General features: G+C 34.3%; 1 protein-coding gene across 1 annotated transcript in view; it reads right to left on the bottom strand.

The window, feature by feature from the left end:
• Window positions 1-19,218, bottom strand: part of HBS1L (HBS1 like translational GTPase) — an 89,439-nt gene that overhangs the window by 28,756 nt on the left and 41,465 nt on the right. Inside the window, 1 exon segment of the mRNA XM_079147111.1 lies at window positions 4,652-4,760. Within this exon segment, the coding sequence (XP_079003237.1) occupies window positions 4,652-4,760 (109 nt within the window).

Raw genomic sequence — 19,218 nt, 5'->3', positions numbered from 1 at the left:
CTAATTCATCCTTTGAACAGGACTATAATCTTTTCTGCTCAAACACTAAGCTTAAGAGAAATATCACTAAATGTCTGTTTCTTAAAATTTTTGTCAAAAGAGCTTAAATTCATTTGTTCAACAAGCATTTGATTTACTAAAATCTACAACATAAAATAGGGATTGACATTGCAAAGAAAAAAAGGATACAGAAATGAAATAATTACCTGTGGTTCATAAAAGCTTACGCTCTAATGAGGGACTCAAATACATAAAGTAGAAACAAGACTTCCTAACTTAATTTATCCTCTCCTTGATAAAGATAATGCCTCCAAAAGTAAACACTGCCCTCAGTGCTTCCTCAGCTCTGTGACTCTGACTACTCCCAGCAGAAGGAGCACCAGCACCATCACCCCGTGCATGGCCATAAAGCGTGCAACCTCACCAACCAGATGACACTGTGCCTTGCACTTCCTTTGACAGATAGGATAAACAGAATTAGGAATAAGAGTAGGTTAAATTGAAAGATATTAAAAATGAGACCAATTATATCCAACTCAAATGGAGCTGACAAAGATTGCAATACAATGGAAATGTGTAAGAAGAGTAAATCTATTTCCTTCTTGCCCACTGTTAACAAAAGTAGACAACATTTACCCTCTCAGGACAGTTTTATAGGCTCAACATTAACCCTTCATCTTATTCCTCAGGAAAAGAGACATATTAATTACATTTTCATCTTTATTAAAAACCTCGCTGGTGGCACATGCATGGAATCCCAGCTACTGAAGAAGTTAAGGTAGGAGAACTCCCAAATTCAAGGTCTGCCTGGGTAACTCAGGTAGATTCTGCCTCATAGGAAAAAAGAAAAGAGAAAAATGGGGCAGGGAATGTGGCTCAGTGGCACAGCACCCTTGGCTTCAATTCCGTACTGCAAACAAACAAACAAACAAATAAGCAAAATCCCTCATATCCATTCTCACTGTTTTTCAAATTTCTTCTAACCAATTTAGGTGTTCATTTTTTAGCACTGCTTGGACAGATGAGATCCATCTTGAACTAGCAGGAAAAATATTAGTATGTGGAAGCTGACCCCACACTTTTAAATCAAACTTAAAGGTGTTAATAATTCAGAATTGGGGGTGGCTAGGGAAAAATAGAGGTACTTCGCATTAGGCAGAGGGGGAGAGGAGAGGCCATGGGGGGAGAAAGGATAGTAGAATGAATCAGACATTATTACTCTATGTACATATAAGATTCACAACTGGTGTGATTCTACATCATGTACAACCAGAATGAGAAATTATACTCCATTTATGTATGATGTGTCAAAATGCATTCTAATATCATGTGTAACTAATCAGAACTAAAATAGTGTATACAAAAGAATACATACATAATTACAATAAACGTATTCTGCCCAATGACTAGACATAAGCTCTGGTCTGATCAGACCTGGGAGAAATCTCAATCTCTGGCTTCAAATCTTTTTGTTCCCAGTTACAGAATCTTTTCTTGAGAGAAAGCTTATATAAATCCATATGAGAAACAGATAAACAGTAGACAGTTTGGCTGAAGAATGGGGCCAGTCCAAGAAGTCAGCATACCCACCACTCATTAAGTCATATGAGGGGCGACTTGGGAAGTCAGGGCTGACCTGACTGTTTCATCTATAATTTAGTAACTGGAAAGGTTTGCTTTTCTCTCACTTTCAATATCACATTCCCTTTTCAAGTAAATCTCAAGTTGCAAATTAATTAATTAAAATTATATAGTGTTAGAGGAAAATGACCAATGCACTTAGAAAAGCAATCTTTAGGTAAGTCTGCACTTAGTAAAACTTCCACATATTATGACAAAAATCAATGTTTTAAAACTTGAAAAATCTCCAAGAAAGGTCTAAAAAATGATCATTCTAAATTCAGGCTTATAACTACTGACTGCTGTGAATGAAAGAAAAAGTTGGTTACATTTTTTTTAGGTGCTTTCTGGTATAATTTCTAACCTTATTAATATTATAAAAAGACTAGTTTCTTTTTCTCCTATACTATTTTTCCATAAAAGGGACTATTAATAACATATTAGAGGCTATTAATTAACATACTAGAGGCTAATAATTTAATTTTAAGAGGTTAAGTATAGAGTATTTGTTCTATACAATGTTCTAACTATTTTTGCTTGCATATATTTTGTTTAGCACACATTCTTTGTTTTATTTTAGAGACTTTTGGTTTCCAAGCAAATTTAACATATCTGTGAACGTGATTTTTGATAGACTTATTTCTCAGATTTTAAAACTAAATTTGAGCCAGGTGTGGTGGCACATGTCTATAATCTCAGCAACTAGGGAGGTTGAGGCGGGAGGATCATAAGTTCAAGGTTAGCCTCTGTAACTTAGGGAGGCTTTAGACAACTTAGCAAGACCCTGTCTCAAAATGAAAAATAAGGAAAGGAAAAAAAAAAAAAAAAACCCCACAAAACCTACATTTAAGAAATTATGTTTATCCAAAGATTGATTTGCAATTTCAAAAAAGTCACAAAAAGGGCTAGGACTGTAGTTGAGTGTGTGAGGAACCAGGTTCAATCCTTAGCACCACATAAAAATAAATAAAATAAAGGTATTGTGTCCATTTACAACTAAAAATAAATTTTTTGAAGAGTCACAAAAAGGCTGAACTCAAGTTAAATAACCTACATGTTCTAAATTTTTCACATTCCATTTCTGAATAAAGAAATACTTATTCTGTACCATACATTACTTGCTGTCTCATAAGTCAGATGTCAGAAAAACTTAAATAAATTATCTCTATTTTTAAATTATATCTTAATCCACTCTCTCAGAAATGATCTTATCACAGTGAACACACTGTGATATATGTCATTAGCCCAAAGCTTAAATAAGAACCAAACTTGTAGTTTTATACTAGGTATTTTAACCTTAAAACTATATATGAATTTATAGTATACTGCATATTAAATTATCATTTCAACTAAGTTAAACATATTTAGCAAACATTTGTCTAAGCACTCTTTCAAAGACTTTGATTCCCAATGTTCAGACACAAAACTAAGCCTATGAAACTAGAAAGTCTGCTGTAATATTAAGAAAAAGACTGACTTTTTAAGCTACTGATTTGTATAGATACAAAAGTGCTTAGAATGATAAAATTACCAAAACAAAACAAAAACATCTTAAAGGCTATTTAGTTCTCAAAATATTAACTATCCTGTACTGTTTTAAAAACAATTGGGAAACTATAATACTGACATCTTGACTAAAAAGTGTTTTCTTATGCTTCTGTGCACTTTCTTGAGACTAAACTAGAACATCTTAAAATACTCATCTTTATTATAAATCTCAAAAATGTCTATGAAAGTATAGCTTGTTTGGCCTTCAGCACTATTAAGCATTTCTGAGTACCTTAATCTGTAATAAATGACATTTTGATGACTTCTTCCATAGGCCACCATCAATGTTGCCTCATGGGCTTTTTTTTAACCTGTACAGTACTTCCAAATTTGTTTTTATAATATCTATAAAGTACAGAGGTGGGAACTATTTGCATAATTATCTATATTACCCATTATTTTTATCATTATTCACAGAACTAAGCATCTACTTCTAATATAATTCTCTAACATTTACTTCATGTTATTTTTAAGACTTCTGAAACCTTCTACATTGACTATAAAATTCCTAGGACACTGTATATTCTTTTTACTTTATTTCTCCTTCTCAATGGAAATACTAACACAATAGGATTAAGTGGCATTTAAAACATTAAGTACATAAAGAGTATTTATGTGAACTCAACCCCAATTAAGAGAGAAAAAAGACATACATTAAGCTTCTGTAATTGAATCACAACTCAAAATTATTTTAACAGGTTAAACTTACTCAAAATAAAAACTGACTTTTTCTTTCATTCAATCATTGAACTAATATATACTGAATGCTTACTATGTCCTAGATCTGGACACACTGAGATTTTTTTCTCTTTTAGAGGAGCAAAATACATAAATTTAGAAGTAAAAGTAGACACACGGAATGATTGGAAAATCTGAAAAAATTTTAAGAGGTTTTTAAACAGTGCATTTGAGACTCAAGCAATTCACTTTTCTTGTCTATAAAGACTCCTGGAAGAATTATAGAGACTTGATATTTAAAAAATAGAGAACAGCTGCCAGTAATTTATGACTTACTATCACTTTTCAGTAGATATTTGAAATTCTAGGTGTGTTTCATTTTATGTATTTCCTACAATATTACATTTTATTCAATAAGAAAATCTAAAAGAGTTTAAATATTTTATTTATTAAGATTTAAATCAGTGATTCTATGATTCACTGACTCCATGTAACCCCTAAACCATGATTACCTACGCCATCTAATGGTAGAAGAAATTCCCTACCTTGACATGCTAGCTTTCACAAAATCTATATAAATTATTTATGTAAGGAAATTAACAGTAAGATGGAGTAATACACACAGTCAAGGCTAGAATTCAAGCCTAATTTTTCATCCCCAACTCTTTGTACTGTTATACTGAGGATATGGAATAATTCAATGTCGATGTTATATTATGTAAAACTGAAAGACATTCTTTTTCTTATAGACTAATAGGACACAATATTGATTCCATAAAGTGGGGAGAGAGATTTAAAATCTTACCCAGGTACTTCAAATCCCATAGTTTGCTTCTTTCCAGATACAGTCATTTTAGCAACTTTTGGCACAATTTCTGATTCACTTCGAGATGACTGAGATCCTACTGATTTTCCTAATTAAAGAGTAAAATATAAAAGGCTAAATTAATTTCTAGAAATATATATTACATGTTATATAAATTATATACTATGACAATTTTCACAGAAGTTTTGTCTTTATAAACATATCTTTTCTCTAAAAAAAAAAAAAAAATTGGTGAGATACAAATGCTGAAAGAAATTCTATCACCCCCATTCTGGGAAATACCCCATTGTCAAGACTCTCCTTTGCTTAACCTCCACCAAATCTCTTCCTAATTTTGAAGTGACTGTTAAGTTTCAGTAGTAAGAGGTCACAAAGTGGTTTCTGCACTGAGCCTTATTCTGACATTTTACCTAGACCATCTTACTCCCTCTCCTACCACACACTTTAAAAACACTAAAATTGTTTTTGCAGTTAGCAGATGGCTCAATTATTTTTAACCCTGTGAGATTTATAAACTGATGAACAAGCTGATAGTCTACTCAATTTGTTAGAAAACTACATGTATTTTCCTTATATACACTAGACTTAGTAAGATATCTAGAAACTACAAATATGGGGAGAGGTTGCTCTAGAAAACTGAATTAACATAAAAGAAATTATGAACTAGATCAAATGTATATCTGATTCTTATATAATTTTTTGAATTTTTTAAAAAATGTATCTTTATAATTTCCACAAGGAGTACCATCAGGATTGAATATACATAAAATTGTGAAAAAATGCATTTCTACATTGGTAAACATATAGAAACTACTTAATTCAGAAGGACAATGTCCAGAACTCACTCAAAATATTTATTGTTTGCCTCCTACATGCTAAGCACTATGCTAGAAATACAAAGGTGAATAAGAGCAGATATATGCTTGTGCTCAGAGAACTTAAGTGTAGTGGGGAAACATACTACATAGTTACAAAAATGCAAAATTAATACTGTTACTAGTGTCAATAAAAAATTCAATTTATAGTGCCGGGTGCAGTGGTACATGCCTGTGATCCCAGTGGCTCCAGAAGCTGAGGCAGGAGAATCGCAAGTTCAAAGCCAGCCTCAGAAACTTAGTGAGGCCCTAAGCAACTCAGCAAGATCCTGTCTCTAAATAAAATATTATTTAAAAGGGATTGGGGATTGTCTGAACAGTTAAGTGCCCCTGGGTTCAATCCCCAGTACCACAAAAAAAAAAAAAAAAAAAAAAAAAAAAAAAATTCATATATAGTACCCTTAGATTTGATGATAGGGCAGCGGGACATGGTAGTGCACATGCTTGTAATCCCAGCAGCTTGGGAGGTTGAGGCAGGAGGATCACAAGTTCAAAGCCAGTCTCAGCAATTTATCAAGGCTTTAAATAACTCAGTGAGACTCTATCTCTAAATAAAATACAAAAAAGGGCTGGGGATGCTGTTCAGTGGTTAAGCACCCCTGGGTTCGATCCCCAGTTCCAAAAACAAAAAAGAAAAATTTGATGATAGGGCACACATGAATTAGAGAGCTTCTCTAGGAAAGTGAGAACTGGAGCTAAGCTGTAAAAAAGAAATTAACTGGCATACAAAGGAAGAGCATATTCAATAGAGTAACTTGTATTAAAATGACCCTGTAGAAGAAACCATGGTACTTCAGAGTGAGTGAAAGCAGAAGGGGAGCAAAGAGAAGCTGGACAGGCAAGGAGGGTGAGCCATGCACGCCCTTTAGGCAATACCAAAGACCCTAATGTATGTTCTACAGAAAATATCACTTAAATGAGAAAAGCAAGTGGTAAAGGGGGAAAGTGAAAGGAGAGGAAAAAGTGGAAGGACAACCAGTTTGGGCATGGGAAATCATAAGATTAGGTCCATCTGAGATCTCTAAAAGGGAATGTCAAGCAGGCAGTTTAACATACTGATCACACTCAAAGAGGTCTGAGCTGATACATTTGTGATTCATTAACATCTAACTGGGAGTTGGCAACACAATCACCAAAGGAGAGAGTAGTTTAAAAAAAAAAAAAAAAAAAAAAGTGGTCCTAGGAGGATAATAGCCTGCAGCAAGGTAAAGGAGAGCCAGGAAAGGGTAGTACCAACGAAGCTAAGGGAAGAGAGTGTTTGATGGAGTTGGCATCACCAGGATCTGAGGGTGCTGGCCAATCAGTCAACCGAGAAGAAAACTGAACATTCACTGGTGAAATGACCTCTCTATATAAAGGTCACTGGTTGAATTAGCAAGAATCATTTGAAAGAAGTAAGGGAAAGTAAACACCAGACAGATTAAAAAACAGAAGGAAGGTAAGAAAACAGAAGCAGAAGTACATATCCACTACCTCTCATCAAAATCCACAAGCAATGAAAAATTGGAAGTTCTTTATAACTTAAATAACTAAAATGAGACTATTTATCCACAATCCTTATTTATCCTACTTAAAGTGAAAAGCTACACATTTCAGAGCAGAAATAGCAAATGCATTTGATTATAAGGTGCTTGCTCTACAACCCACTGGAAAAATTAACACCACACATGGTACATATATGGTAATGCTTTTCTAAATCCAAAAAGATTTGTAAATCTGAATCAAATCTGGCCCAAAAAGATTTAGGCAAGGGATTGTAGATGTTAAAAATGATTTTTTTTTCTTTTCTATTTGCGGAAAGAATTTAATAAAATCAATTGATTTACAAAGTAATGGTAAGGCCGAAAGAACAAAGCAAATCTTGGAATCCAACATGCAGAATAAGCAAGCTACAGAGTAAAAGAAATGATGTATTTGGCCACACAATTCTTTTGTTTTTCTCCAGCGATGTGTTTTCCACCAATTGAACTTTGATTTTTTTAAATTTTTAATTTATTTATTTTTTAATTTATTTTATTTAGCTTTTAATTTTTTACAGACTGCATTTTGATTCATTGTACACAAATGGGGTATATGATTTCATTTCTATGGTTGGTATGAAAAAAATGATTCTTTTTAAAGATGTCTGGCTGGAAAGCAAGAAATGCAGAATGATAGAAAGGAGATGTGGAATCAAGTTAATGAAAAAGATAAAACTGAAAGGGATCAGTTAAACACATGAGGAACAGATCATCAATATTTTAATTTTTGAGAAGGTGGAAAGGATAGAGTCTAAAGAACAGGTAGAAACTAAGATTAGAAAAAGGCTCTTTTATGGCAAAAGAAGGCAGATGTGCATGTTTAGGAACTGGGAGATAAAAATTCCTAATGGACTGCTTTTATTTTCTCTTTAACATAGCAGCTAGTTATCTGCAGTGACAGAAGTTGGGTGAGAAATGTAGAAAGATCTGGAAAGTGAATAAGGTTTTCAATAACTGTTGCTCAAAGAAGAATGGGTGTGAACATAAAATTTAGGGCAAGTGTTGGATAGTGTTGCAAACGGTTTAAGGTTCTAACCAACATGCAACAGGATAAAGCAACAGTCACTGAAGATAACCCCCACCAAATAAATTACTAAATTTTTTAGAGACTGTGAAATCTAAGCTGGATAAATGAAATGAAAAGGGAGACTACTGATATACTATAGAGAAAGTAGAAGGGTAAACAGGTGAAAAGGTCTGGTATGAGACAGTGAATTGCTGATGAGAAGTGAAGGTCACAGAAAACGGAGCTGTCAAGGAACAAGCACTTGTTTCAGATAGATGTGGTGACTTCCATATAGATGCACTAGAGTAAGTTATGACCATGCAGAGCTGAGGATGGAGAAGAAAACTAAGCCAGCAGCTAAAGTCTGAAGGATAAGGAAAAGGAGTCGTGAGGTTGTTCGGCAGATGACTGCAGCAGAGCTAACAAAACATTGATTCAGGCAAAAGACCTGAACCTCAACGAAGCAGAGATTAAGGGAAGAAAAAAAAGGATGGAATAATAATGATGTTAGAAGGGCAGGAAAGAGAATAAAGTTGATCTCCCTGAGGTTTGAGAGGATACAAATGAAATGAAACAAGAAAATAGACTGAGAATTATAGAGTGGTTGGCCTTTCAAGAAAAAGCAGTTCCCAGAGTTAAAACAAAGGTGAAGGAGTAAGTGAATAAGGAAGGAGGATACTTAGGACATGATAACAATGGTGTGGTGATGAGGTGTGTGAGTGCTGTGTGGGTGAGTGTGTAGGTATGCAGATAGGAGGGAGAAAAGGAATTCCCAATTGAGTAAAACAAGGGAAGGAGGCATGGTGGATTTGGGCCTCTGTTTTAAGAATAGGAAACAATAAAAGGAGTCTCAATCCAGGCTCTACAGGACTAATTCCAACTTCACATTCAGGTTCACTTTTAATCTCTTCCAACTATGTTCATATAAAAACTTTCCCCACTTAAATATTTAGCACATTAAATATTCCAATTCTGACTTTAAAAAAGTGGGTGGATCACCCAACGACATAAAAGGTCTCTAAGCAGAGAGAAAATCACTGTGATCTAGCAATATTTCTATGATGCAATAAATAAGGCTTTTGTTTGTTTGTTTTTATCTATAGGACATCAAACCCAGGATACAGCATTTCAAAAATTTGGTTAAGTAGAAGTAAAAAAAAGCAGCCAGCATTATGCATCTGAACAACACCCACTAAAGCAGTGGTTTCTAAACCTTTTTGTTTTTTTAAGGTTGGGTATCCTTTAAAGAGCTAACAAAACTCATGGGATATTCTTGACAGAAAAATGCACATACACATAGTATTTTGCAAGTTGTTTCAAAGAGTTCAGTAAGTCCAACTCTAGTACCTCTGTTTACCAGATAACCTTGGCTTTGGCTATTTTGGAAGCATGTTAATTCAAATTAATTATATTATCCATCATCAAAGATCAAAAACATGTTCATTAAGTTATTCACTGAGCTGTAAAAGGGATGTGATATGCTTTCACTATTCAACCACATTACAAAGTCCTCCTCATGATGTGCACTACACTGGATGGAAGGGAGACTTAGTGGCACAGCTCAGAAAGGAATTAATAACTAAAATAACTGGTCATGAATCATTAGGAGATACACTAAGTATTCAAATCTATCATGTTTAAAAAAACTGTAAAATGTTTACAGTGTCCTCTCTCATCTTCCCCAACCAACTGAAAATTCATTCACTGTATAACAATCCCAAGAAATAGAGTACCAAATTTTCAGTAAGTCTCAAATATGACAAGAAGAAATGAGTACTGGATGGGAAATAGAGAGCTTGGATTCTGGTCCCTGCCCTGACACTAGTTAGCTGTTACCTTACAGTAGTTCATTTCACTAAGTTCAGTTTCCTCTTTGTTATTCTTTTGCAGGGACAGGCATGAAACCCTTATATTTATACCATGTCACCAGCGCTCCTCTGAAGTTTTATATAAAGTATATGAAGTTTCCACTTCATATAATGCAGTGAATTAAGATTTCCAGCTCTGTGAACATTTGTATTGAACTCCTAAACCTTTAAGTCAAACAGGCCACTATAACATCAAAGTGTGCTATTCCAAAGGAAAACTATCAATGTTCTCCCTTAAAGCCATGCAAACTCCATCCATCATATTATGACAAAATATATACATCCTGAAGAGTGATAGCTTAATGGTGTTTAGTCCCTAGTTGAATAGAAAGTTGTTCATTTGTTAAACTTTTCATTCCAAAAGAAATAACAGCTACTCAGTTGATTCAGTTTAGTTTGCTAGTTTTATTGACAAAGAAGCAAGGGACAAAAAAGTCAAATAATTTCACCTTCTTGGCAGGGTCTGTACCTACACCAAATTACCCGCCTGTCCCGCTAGTTCACCATTCTCATACTCCATTTATCTCTGCAGCAAAGTATAATTAGAAACTGCCACCTTGTCCCTCGTGGTTACCCTTTGATGAGCTGCTTCCTCCAGGGCTCCAGTGCTTCCTTTCTGGGGCTAAAATCTAGTTAGAAGATCTGGGTTTTCTCTTGAGCATGAAATGATCTAGGTTTCTTGTCCTGAGGTTCTTTTTCAATGAGTATTGCTTTGTAAAGGATGCAAAGTTGGATCTCTACAGCATCACATGATTGTTACTGACACCTGAATATAATGAAACCCTCTACTTGCATATCCACATGATTTATTCTGACTTATTCTTATGGTCTTAAAGCACATTCAATATGAAACTACTAGCTCTTTGAAGGGCAGGAAGTACCTGACACATATGTTCACACAGTCCACTGAACATGTCACAGTGCTCTGCCTATAATAAGCATTCAAGAAACAGTTTAATGATTAACTCCCATGGGTTCAAATTCTGCAACCACAAGCTGACCTCTATCATCTTTATAAATTATCTTAGATCTCTTCTTCAGGCAAAACCTTCTCAATTTAATCTCTATTTCTTGCAATTAATAGATACCAAATACCTCCTAATGTTTGGAGATATTTGAGTTCTAGAAAGTCAACCTGGTACTTGCTATAGGCATTCTCTATGCTCTTCTGCCAGGTGCTTTACATGGTCTTTTAACCTTCATAATAACTGTGCAGAAGGTATAATTATTCCTATATTACTCTGTAGAAACTGAGGTTCAGAGGGGTTAATTTGCCAGAGGATACGAACCTTGAGGCCTATGACATAGCCAAATTAAAAAGTGAGAGAGAGAGAGAGGGAGGGAGAGACATACACAGAGAGGAAGAGAGAAAGGGAGGGAGGGAGACAAGTCACACACAGTGGCTATTCTCCAAGAGCTTATGAACACAAAGCACCTTACCCTTTGCTTCATGGGTATTAGCTTCATGAGACATGAACATGAATTATAATAAATAAGAAAAATCAAAGTATATACCTGAGTAATTATGGAAAGTTTAATAAGTAAAATGAGATTTGAGGGGCTAGAAATGTAGCTCAGCAGTAGTGTGTCTACCAAGCATGTGCAAGGCCCTGGGTTCAATCTCCAGCAACACCACCAAAAGGGAAAAAATGAAAAAAAGAAAAATGAGATTTAATCTGACAAAAAAATTTAAAAGAGGCAGAAACAGGATGAAAAATGTCAAATTTTAGGAATCAATCGTCAATACTTCTGAAAAAGATTAGGCAACAATCAATAAACTTCTTTTTTTTTTGGCCCAGCAAGAGAATTTTTTTATAAGCAAAAGTAAGGCTCAAGCAAAAAGCACATGCAAGACAGAGAGAGAACAGGTCATTCTCTGAGCAAAGAATGACAAGAAAACCAATGCTACTTCTAAATTTATTAGTTTGATATTTGCCAGAATGGGGGTCCGCCTTCTACACTCCTCACCAGTCAGGCGTTTAACCCTAGTTGTTTGGCCCTAGTTGGCCCTTTCAAAACTATTGTGGCAACCATTCCAGTAGGAGGTGTTTCATCAAATCTGGAATTGAGCCTCAATAAACTTAAAGACTGTATGATTGAGGTTTTGAAGGAAAGTACCCTTTTTAAAAACATTTTATAGATTTATGTTCAAGGACTCCTTTTCTCATAAAATAAAGCAAAGTATCAAATATTCTTAGGAAGGCTAATTACTGAAACTTTAGAAATAGGGAAGGCCAAATTAATTAAGACTAAATGAGAAAAATCCATATGTACTTATACATGACAATTTCTCCATAAAACATTCTGCCATATTTCATCATTCTATAATTCCTTCACTTTCTCCAAGCCACTAAAAAGGTATTTCCTAAGCTTTAGCCCTAAGATCCCATTTATATCCTATAGATCTCTTCCAAACAGGAGCAACCAGTTTTAATTAGTTTGGTATGGCTTGAAATCTAAGGCTCTGCCACTAGAAATTCACAGAACATGAACCTTGAACTAGTTCTTAAATATTCCAAAGACTAAGTTAATCCCCTCTACAAAATGTGCCACCTTCCTCACAATGAAGTCGTAATACACATATTTGTGAAAGCATTAAAAAATATCATCAAACAAAACTTTAAAAAAAAATCAGACCTTTGCCCTACACAATTATCTAACTGTTATTTATAAAAATCCTTGGAGGAAAATTCTAGATCAAAAATAATTGCTTAAGTTTGTGGTCAGTCAGAACATGTTTACAGTATTTTTAGTTTGAATATTTCTGTACCCATTTAATTCCAGGTTTTTAAATAATTTAGGTTATTACAGGGCAAAAAATGCTAGAATAAACATGTACTGTCACAGAAAGATAGTAACACAAAGCACCTTACCTTTGCTTGAACCCAGTATTTTTTATTTGCTTAAGTGTCATGCAAATAAATTTCAAGAGTACATAACAAAAAAAGAATGATGTGGTAGTACAAATCCAATGAGACTATTGTGGGGGGAAACATGCGAAGTTGATACTGAAGTTCAGTTGGAAGAGTAAATGTGAGAGAATGACCAATACAATTTTTAAATTAAGAATAATGATGGGGGCCTGAACTACCAGACATCAAGACCTCCTATATAGCTGGAGAAAACTAAAATCTGGGAAAAGGACAATAGCTCAATAAATAAAAACAGTACATCTGCAAATGTAGGAAAATGTTCATATGTCTTTTATATATAGAAACTGAGCATAAGGGAAACCATATAGGAATAGAAATATAAATATTACATATATACTTATGAACAGAAATTTGGCATATGCAGAAGTGTTTCAAATCAGTAGGAAAAGGATGGGTTACTCAATATATTGTACTGGGAATATTGACAATTCATTAGAAGACTTCAGCATTGTTTGATTTACCATATATAAATTCCTTACTGACTAAAGATATGAACATAAAGTAAAAAGAAAAATGCAAAAACATATTGAAGCTTCGGGTATGGAAGACTGACAAATTTGATATAATTTTTTTTTAATTTCTCTGTTAAAAGATACCATAAAGAATGTGTCAGAAATAAAAGAGGCCAATATACATTATAAAACAGAGTTCCTACACACTAGAATAAAAATTTTAAAAAGAAAGCAAGCAATAAATAGATTAGGTCAAAGAAACACAAGTCAAAGAAAGTATGTCAGAGGAGGGGAAGAGGGAAAGGAAAGAAGAGGAAGAGAAAGAGAAGAAATGACAAAAGGAGAGATAAGAGGGAGGACATAAGAGGAGAAGGAAGTAGGGATAAGTAGAAGTATTTCGATTTTATGAACATCTTAGTGTTGCCAAGGGGACAGGGGAGAAGGATGCTGACATTGTTGGCAAGTGTAGCTTGACTACTCCTGGCAAGTATATAAAAAATTTGATAAAATAAAAAACATATTATGTATGTTTTTTATGTATGTATGCAGATATAATAACAATTACTGTGCAAACAATATATGAATAAATTGTTTACTGTTGTTAAAAAGATTACAAAACATTCAAGTAGACCTAGGTGCATGAAAAGAAAACCATGGCACATCAAGTGTAATAAACAATAACCATATTATATAGCAATGATCTATGACACTTTATTATTAGCATTAAAAAGTCCACAAGCAGGGAAGTAAATTTTTAAACATGATTATTTCTAAACATGATACTTATGGTACGAAAGGGAAAATGTGACTTTCATTTCAGGCTTTATATATTTCAATTCTGTAATGACTACATATTAATTAAAATTATTTTAAGTGAAAAGCATACATATTAAAGCAATTTAAGTTGCTAAACACATATCTATACTAATCTTCAGACACTTGGTTTTTCTTAAAAGCTATAAGGTAAAACTCTTCTTAGCAATGACACTTAGTTTACCACAACCCTGGATCTTTCCATCAATGATTCTGAACAGAACATACTACTAAAAGCACCCACTGAAAACCTCCTGCTTTGAAACAAAGGTACAAAGTTTATCCAATCAATTATTCCAAGAATAATTATATTCAGAATGCTCTATGGTAAAGCTGCAAGTCTTAACAGTTGTGTTTCATGTTTGAAGTAACCACCTGTTTTAGACTTTGATGCTTCTGGACGACTGTGGTTTACCTTGCTCTACTTCAACAACCAAAGTATTTTACACACTGTTTAACATCCACACATACTCACTGAATGCTGAATATATGAACAAATACATAATTTCCTGACAGCTCTTTCAATGTTCTGATAAATTTTTAAAGGAATGAAATGAAGGTGAAAAGTAAAAGGAATTGTAAATGTGACTTCTTTGAACATATATCCTCTTACCAGACAAAAATTTCATGATAAATTATCCTGCAATCATCATATCATCTCTAATAATCTCTAGAGGCAGATTTTTCAGCCTAGGCATTACAGAAATTTAGGGTGAGATAATTCATTGTTGTTGGGGACTGTCCTCTGCCCCATTAGCACCATCCAAATACATCTCTAGACATTGCCAAATGTTCCTTATGGAGCAAAACTACATCAAGTTGAGAACTACTGTTCTTAAGAGTAGCAAGAAAATTAAAAATATACTACTCATATTATATAAAAACCAATATTTCAAATGCATAAGTCATCTCCTAAACTAATCATCCTGCCCACAACACCAGTAATCCTTAATACCCTTTTCCTATCTAACTGAGCATGATTTGGTCATTTATTTCTAATTCCTTTTCTCAAAATCTTAATTACCAACTAATGCCAATTCTATTAATTAAGGTTTCATAGACATTTCTGAAAGTTGTGCTCTCCTTTCTCACCTAATTCAGGCCCTTAGTACCGCATGTCTAGTGCAACTGATAGGACATTTCTCTGCTTTCCATTCCTAGCTGATCTAACCATCCACCTACCTCTTCTGTCTACTAGGGTTTTCCTCATCATCTCATTCACCCACTAAAATTAATTCAATGAATATATTAAGAAAAAAATCCACCATACATAGTACTTTGCAGAATGACCCAATTTGTTTCTATCTCTTCCTCTTCCTTGCTATTCCCATATGCAGACTGGAGTTTTCTGACATAAACATCTTCTCAGATACAGGACTATAGCTCACACTATTTCTAGTAGGCAAATATCATTACTCTCAAGAAAAATATGCTTTAATTTAATCATAGAAAGATTTGTGGTAACTAATACAAGAAAGTCAAGGCTTGATAATGCATGAGTCACAGAAGTCAACTTTAGCATAGATTTATTGAGCCTATGTGGTAAAGACCACAGAATTGTTTCCTCTGTGTAAAAAAGCAACAAAATTCAGTATGTGTAAGTTTATATGCATAGTTTCATGCTCTCCTGGAGACCCCAATAACCACACCATATCAAAAGCCAATTCACCAGGCTCTGGAGGTTAGTAAAGTAGATAACATATACACTTTGCTGCCATATACCCAGAGTTTGAAGCCAGGCCTTGTCTCTACATGGCCTCAAATCAATCTAACTGTTTTCTGTTCCTAAATTCCCTCATCTGTAAAATAGCAATAGTATCCAAAATAGTAATGCTTGAACAAATAAATGAGTTAATGAATTAAATGCTTAGAGACTTGTCAAGCATATACTTAATGTTCACATCATGGGGAACCTAAAGACACAATTATTCTTTGAAAATCACATTTATTAATGATGGGAAGGGAGAGAATGCCAACTGTGCAATACTTTGCTAAGTACTGGGATAAAAAGACCAAAGAATAAAATATAATTCCAATCCTAAAGAAACTCAAGCACATAAGCAAGGGAACTGCAATAATGCAGGCACAATAAGAGTACTGGTTAAGGTACTAACCCACCCATCCTAGATGAACCAGGGAAGTGTCCTTCAAGAGTGCTAGTAAGTCTTGGAGAGGAAAACATCTATATTGAGAGAAAGGAAATCAGGGAGCATGATAGAAAGCATACAACTGCCAGTAGACCAGTGGGGGTGCAACATAGGAAAGTAAGTGGTGAGACAAAAGGTTAAAAAAGCAGGTCATTCAGAGCCATGTGCATCATATGGATCATTTGATTCTGAAATGTAAGGGACTGTAAGGAATGGAAGCACCAAGTGACCAAGCACCATATTGTGCACTTAAAACTTACTCTGATCACAGAATGGAAAATGTACTGTGGGAACAAGATTGAAGGGAAAGTAGTTAGAAAACTGTTACACAAATATATGTAAGAAATTCTGTGGATCAACCTAAAATAAGAACAATGGGGGTTGGGGATATAGCTCAGTTGGTGGAGTGCTTGCCTTGCAAGCACATGGCTCTGGGTTCAATCCCCAGCACCGCAAAAAAAAAAAAACAATGGGACAAAGAAAGGAATATCAAAAAAAAATATTACAAGGTAAAATCAGGTACCCTTGATACCACAAATGGATGTGGAGGGTGAAATAAAGAACAGTCTTCAGACTTTTTTTGCCAAGGAAGAAAGGTTGGATGGTCATGCCATTACCAAATATTAAACACCTTCCAGGGAACTAGGAGAAGTCTTCTGGTCATGTCCTTACTTCTCGTAGTTCTGTGATTCAGTGCAAAATTACAGCAGTTCATACAAGAACTCTGTTTAACTCTTAAGTGGATGAGGACTGCCGCCAAAAAATGTATTTTATTAAATACTGCTTAGACATTGTCTTGGAACTTTATAGTGTTTCAGGTTAAATTATAATATGTTCTTAGCACTGGGAATACAAAGATTAATAACTGTTTTCAGGTAGTTTTCATTCTAACAGATGTGACTGACATCAAGATAAACAGATGGGAGGAAAGGGAAATTAAAGAGAGTTCTGCATACCACAAGTACTATGACTGCAGTTGAACAAGTACTACAGCATAGAAAATGAACAAGAGAATGCATGAGAGACAGTACATTCACTGAACATATTGATGATTTAAAGATAGGAAGGCAAAAAGAAAAAAAAGGAACCTCGACAACCTAGATGCTGTTAATGAAACGGACACACTACATCTGAGATTCCTTTAGGACATAAAGATAGAAATCCACATAAAATAAATAATAAAGTTTACAGAAGTGATGTGAGCACTATTAAGACTCAATGCCTGGACAGCCTTCAGAAAATGAAGGATGAGAAGGTGGCCTAGGAAGAAACTAATAATAAAGAGGGGGTCAGAAAATAAGCATTCGCTTTTCTTGTGGAGCCCTTACGCAAAGTCAAGATTCATACATTGTACAAACTGGTGGCCATATATTTAGAGGTTATTTGGTCTAGTCTACCACTTTACAGATGAATATTTAAAGACATCTCCAAGACCACATGGATGATTAGTGGAAGTTTTGCTGTTGTTCTATTCAACCTACTTACAAAGCATCCTCCCCTTTCCACTCCATGTCTTCCGGCTGCACCTCCTCAGGACATACAGATGACAGAATCATGATCATTTTGAAGCTAAATATATGCAAAAAACTGCTAGTCAAGAACCTTTAGAAAATGAAAACACTTTGTCAAGATCATGAGTATGTGAGTTTAGTGAAGCTAATCATTATTAATACCCACTCAGATACTTGTGAATGAGTTAATGTTAAACTTAATTATTCTGATTATATTTAATGTTTGTATTTCAAATTCAAGAATATGCTGTATATAGTTACATTCTAGCAGTTACATTATTCTCTGCTTAACAAAGGAAGTTTCTATTTAATATAATTTTAATTTCTAGTAGGAAAATAGAAGGCAAAGGTATACTTCCTCCAATAATAAACACCTGGATATTGTTTTCCTGATCTTCTACTTCTGGTGATTTTTAGGAAGTAGGAAAATGATATTTAGGTTTTAAGGCACACATCACAGCACAACATGATCAACTTTAGTTCACAAGTAATAATCCCAAATTGCTAAAAGATGATAGCTTCAGGTCAAAAAACTTTTTGACACGACTATCAAAGGCCTTTGTTGTAAGGGCCAGTCCTTAACAACTCATAAAGCCAGCAGAAATGAAGCACTCTGAAGACTGTTTTTTCTTCTTTTTTTGTTTAAAGGTATCAAAATTACACCAAGACAAATGGATAAAGAAAACGCAGCATATATACACAATGGAGTTTTATTCAACCATAAAAAATGAAATTATGACATCTGCAGGAAAATGGATGGAACTTGAGAATATTATGTTAAGCAAAATAAGTCAAACTCAGAAAGTCAAAAGTTGTATGTTTTCTCTCACATGTGGAAACTAGAGAGGCAAAACAAAATGAAAGGTGGGAACGGGGAGCTCATGGAAAATTGAATGGAGATCAGTAAAGTTGAGGGAAAGGACCAGAGCAAGGCAGGAGGGGAGGGAAGGGGGAAATATGGGGAATAATATTGGTCAAATTATATTGCTATATCATTTGCATGTAAAAATATGTAATAAATCCCATCATTATGTACAACTATAAAGCACCAATAAAAAATATGGAAGAAAAGGACTTTGTTATATATCTTTGTGTAGAGTATATTGTTTTCTCTATATATAAAATATAGAAAATATTAAAATATAGATGTCTTACCTCTTCAACTAAACCTGAGCTCCAAAAGTTATTTCTACAATATTCCATCCAGTGCCTAGCATATACTAGACATCCAAATACTTAATAAAGTTGTGTAACTTTACACACAAAAAAAAGGTAACATTCTCTAATCTAGGTAATCTCATCTTGGGAGGAGTAGGAAGACAAAAAGAACGGAAACATCTTTGCTCCTTCCCCCTTGAAAATCAATGTCAGTGGGAGACAATGATATTGACAAGCACTTCTTTCTCTCAGGTGTCATGAGA

Source organism: Sciurus vulgaris (genome assembly GCF_902686455.1).
Source record: "Sciurus vulgaris genome assembly, chromosome: 7".
Classification (NCBI taxonomy): domain Eukaryota; kingdom Metazoa; phylum Chordata; class Mammalia; order Rodentia; family Sciuridae; genus Sciurus; species Sciurus vulgaris.
Note: the sequence above shows the minus strand (reverse complement) of the source record. Positions and strands in the feature narration are given on the sequence as shown.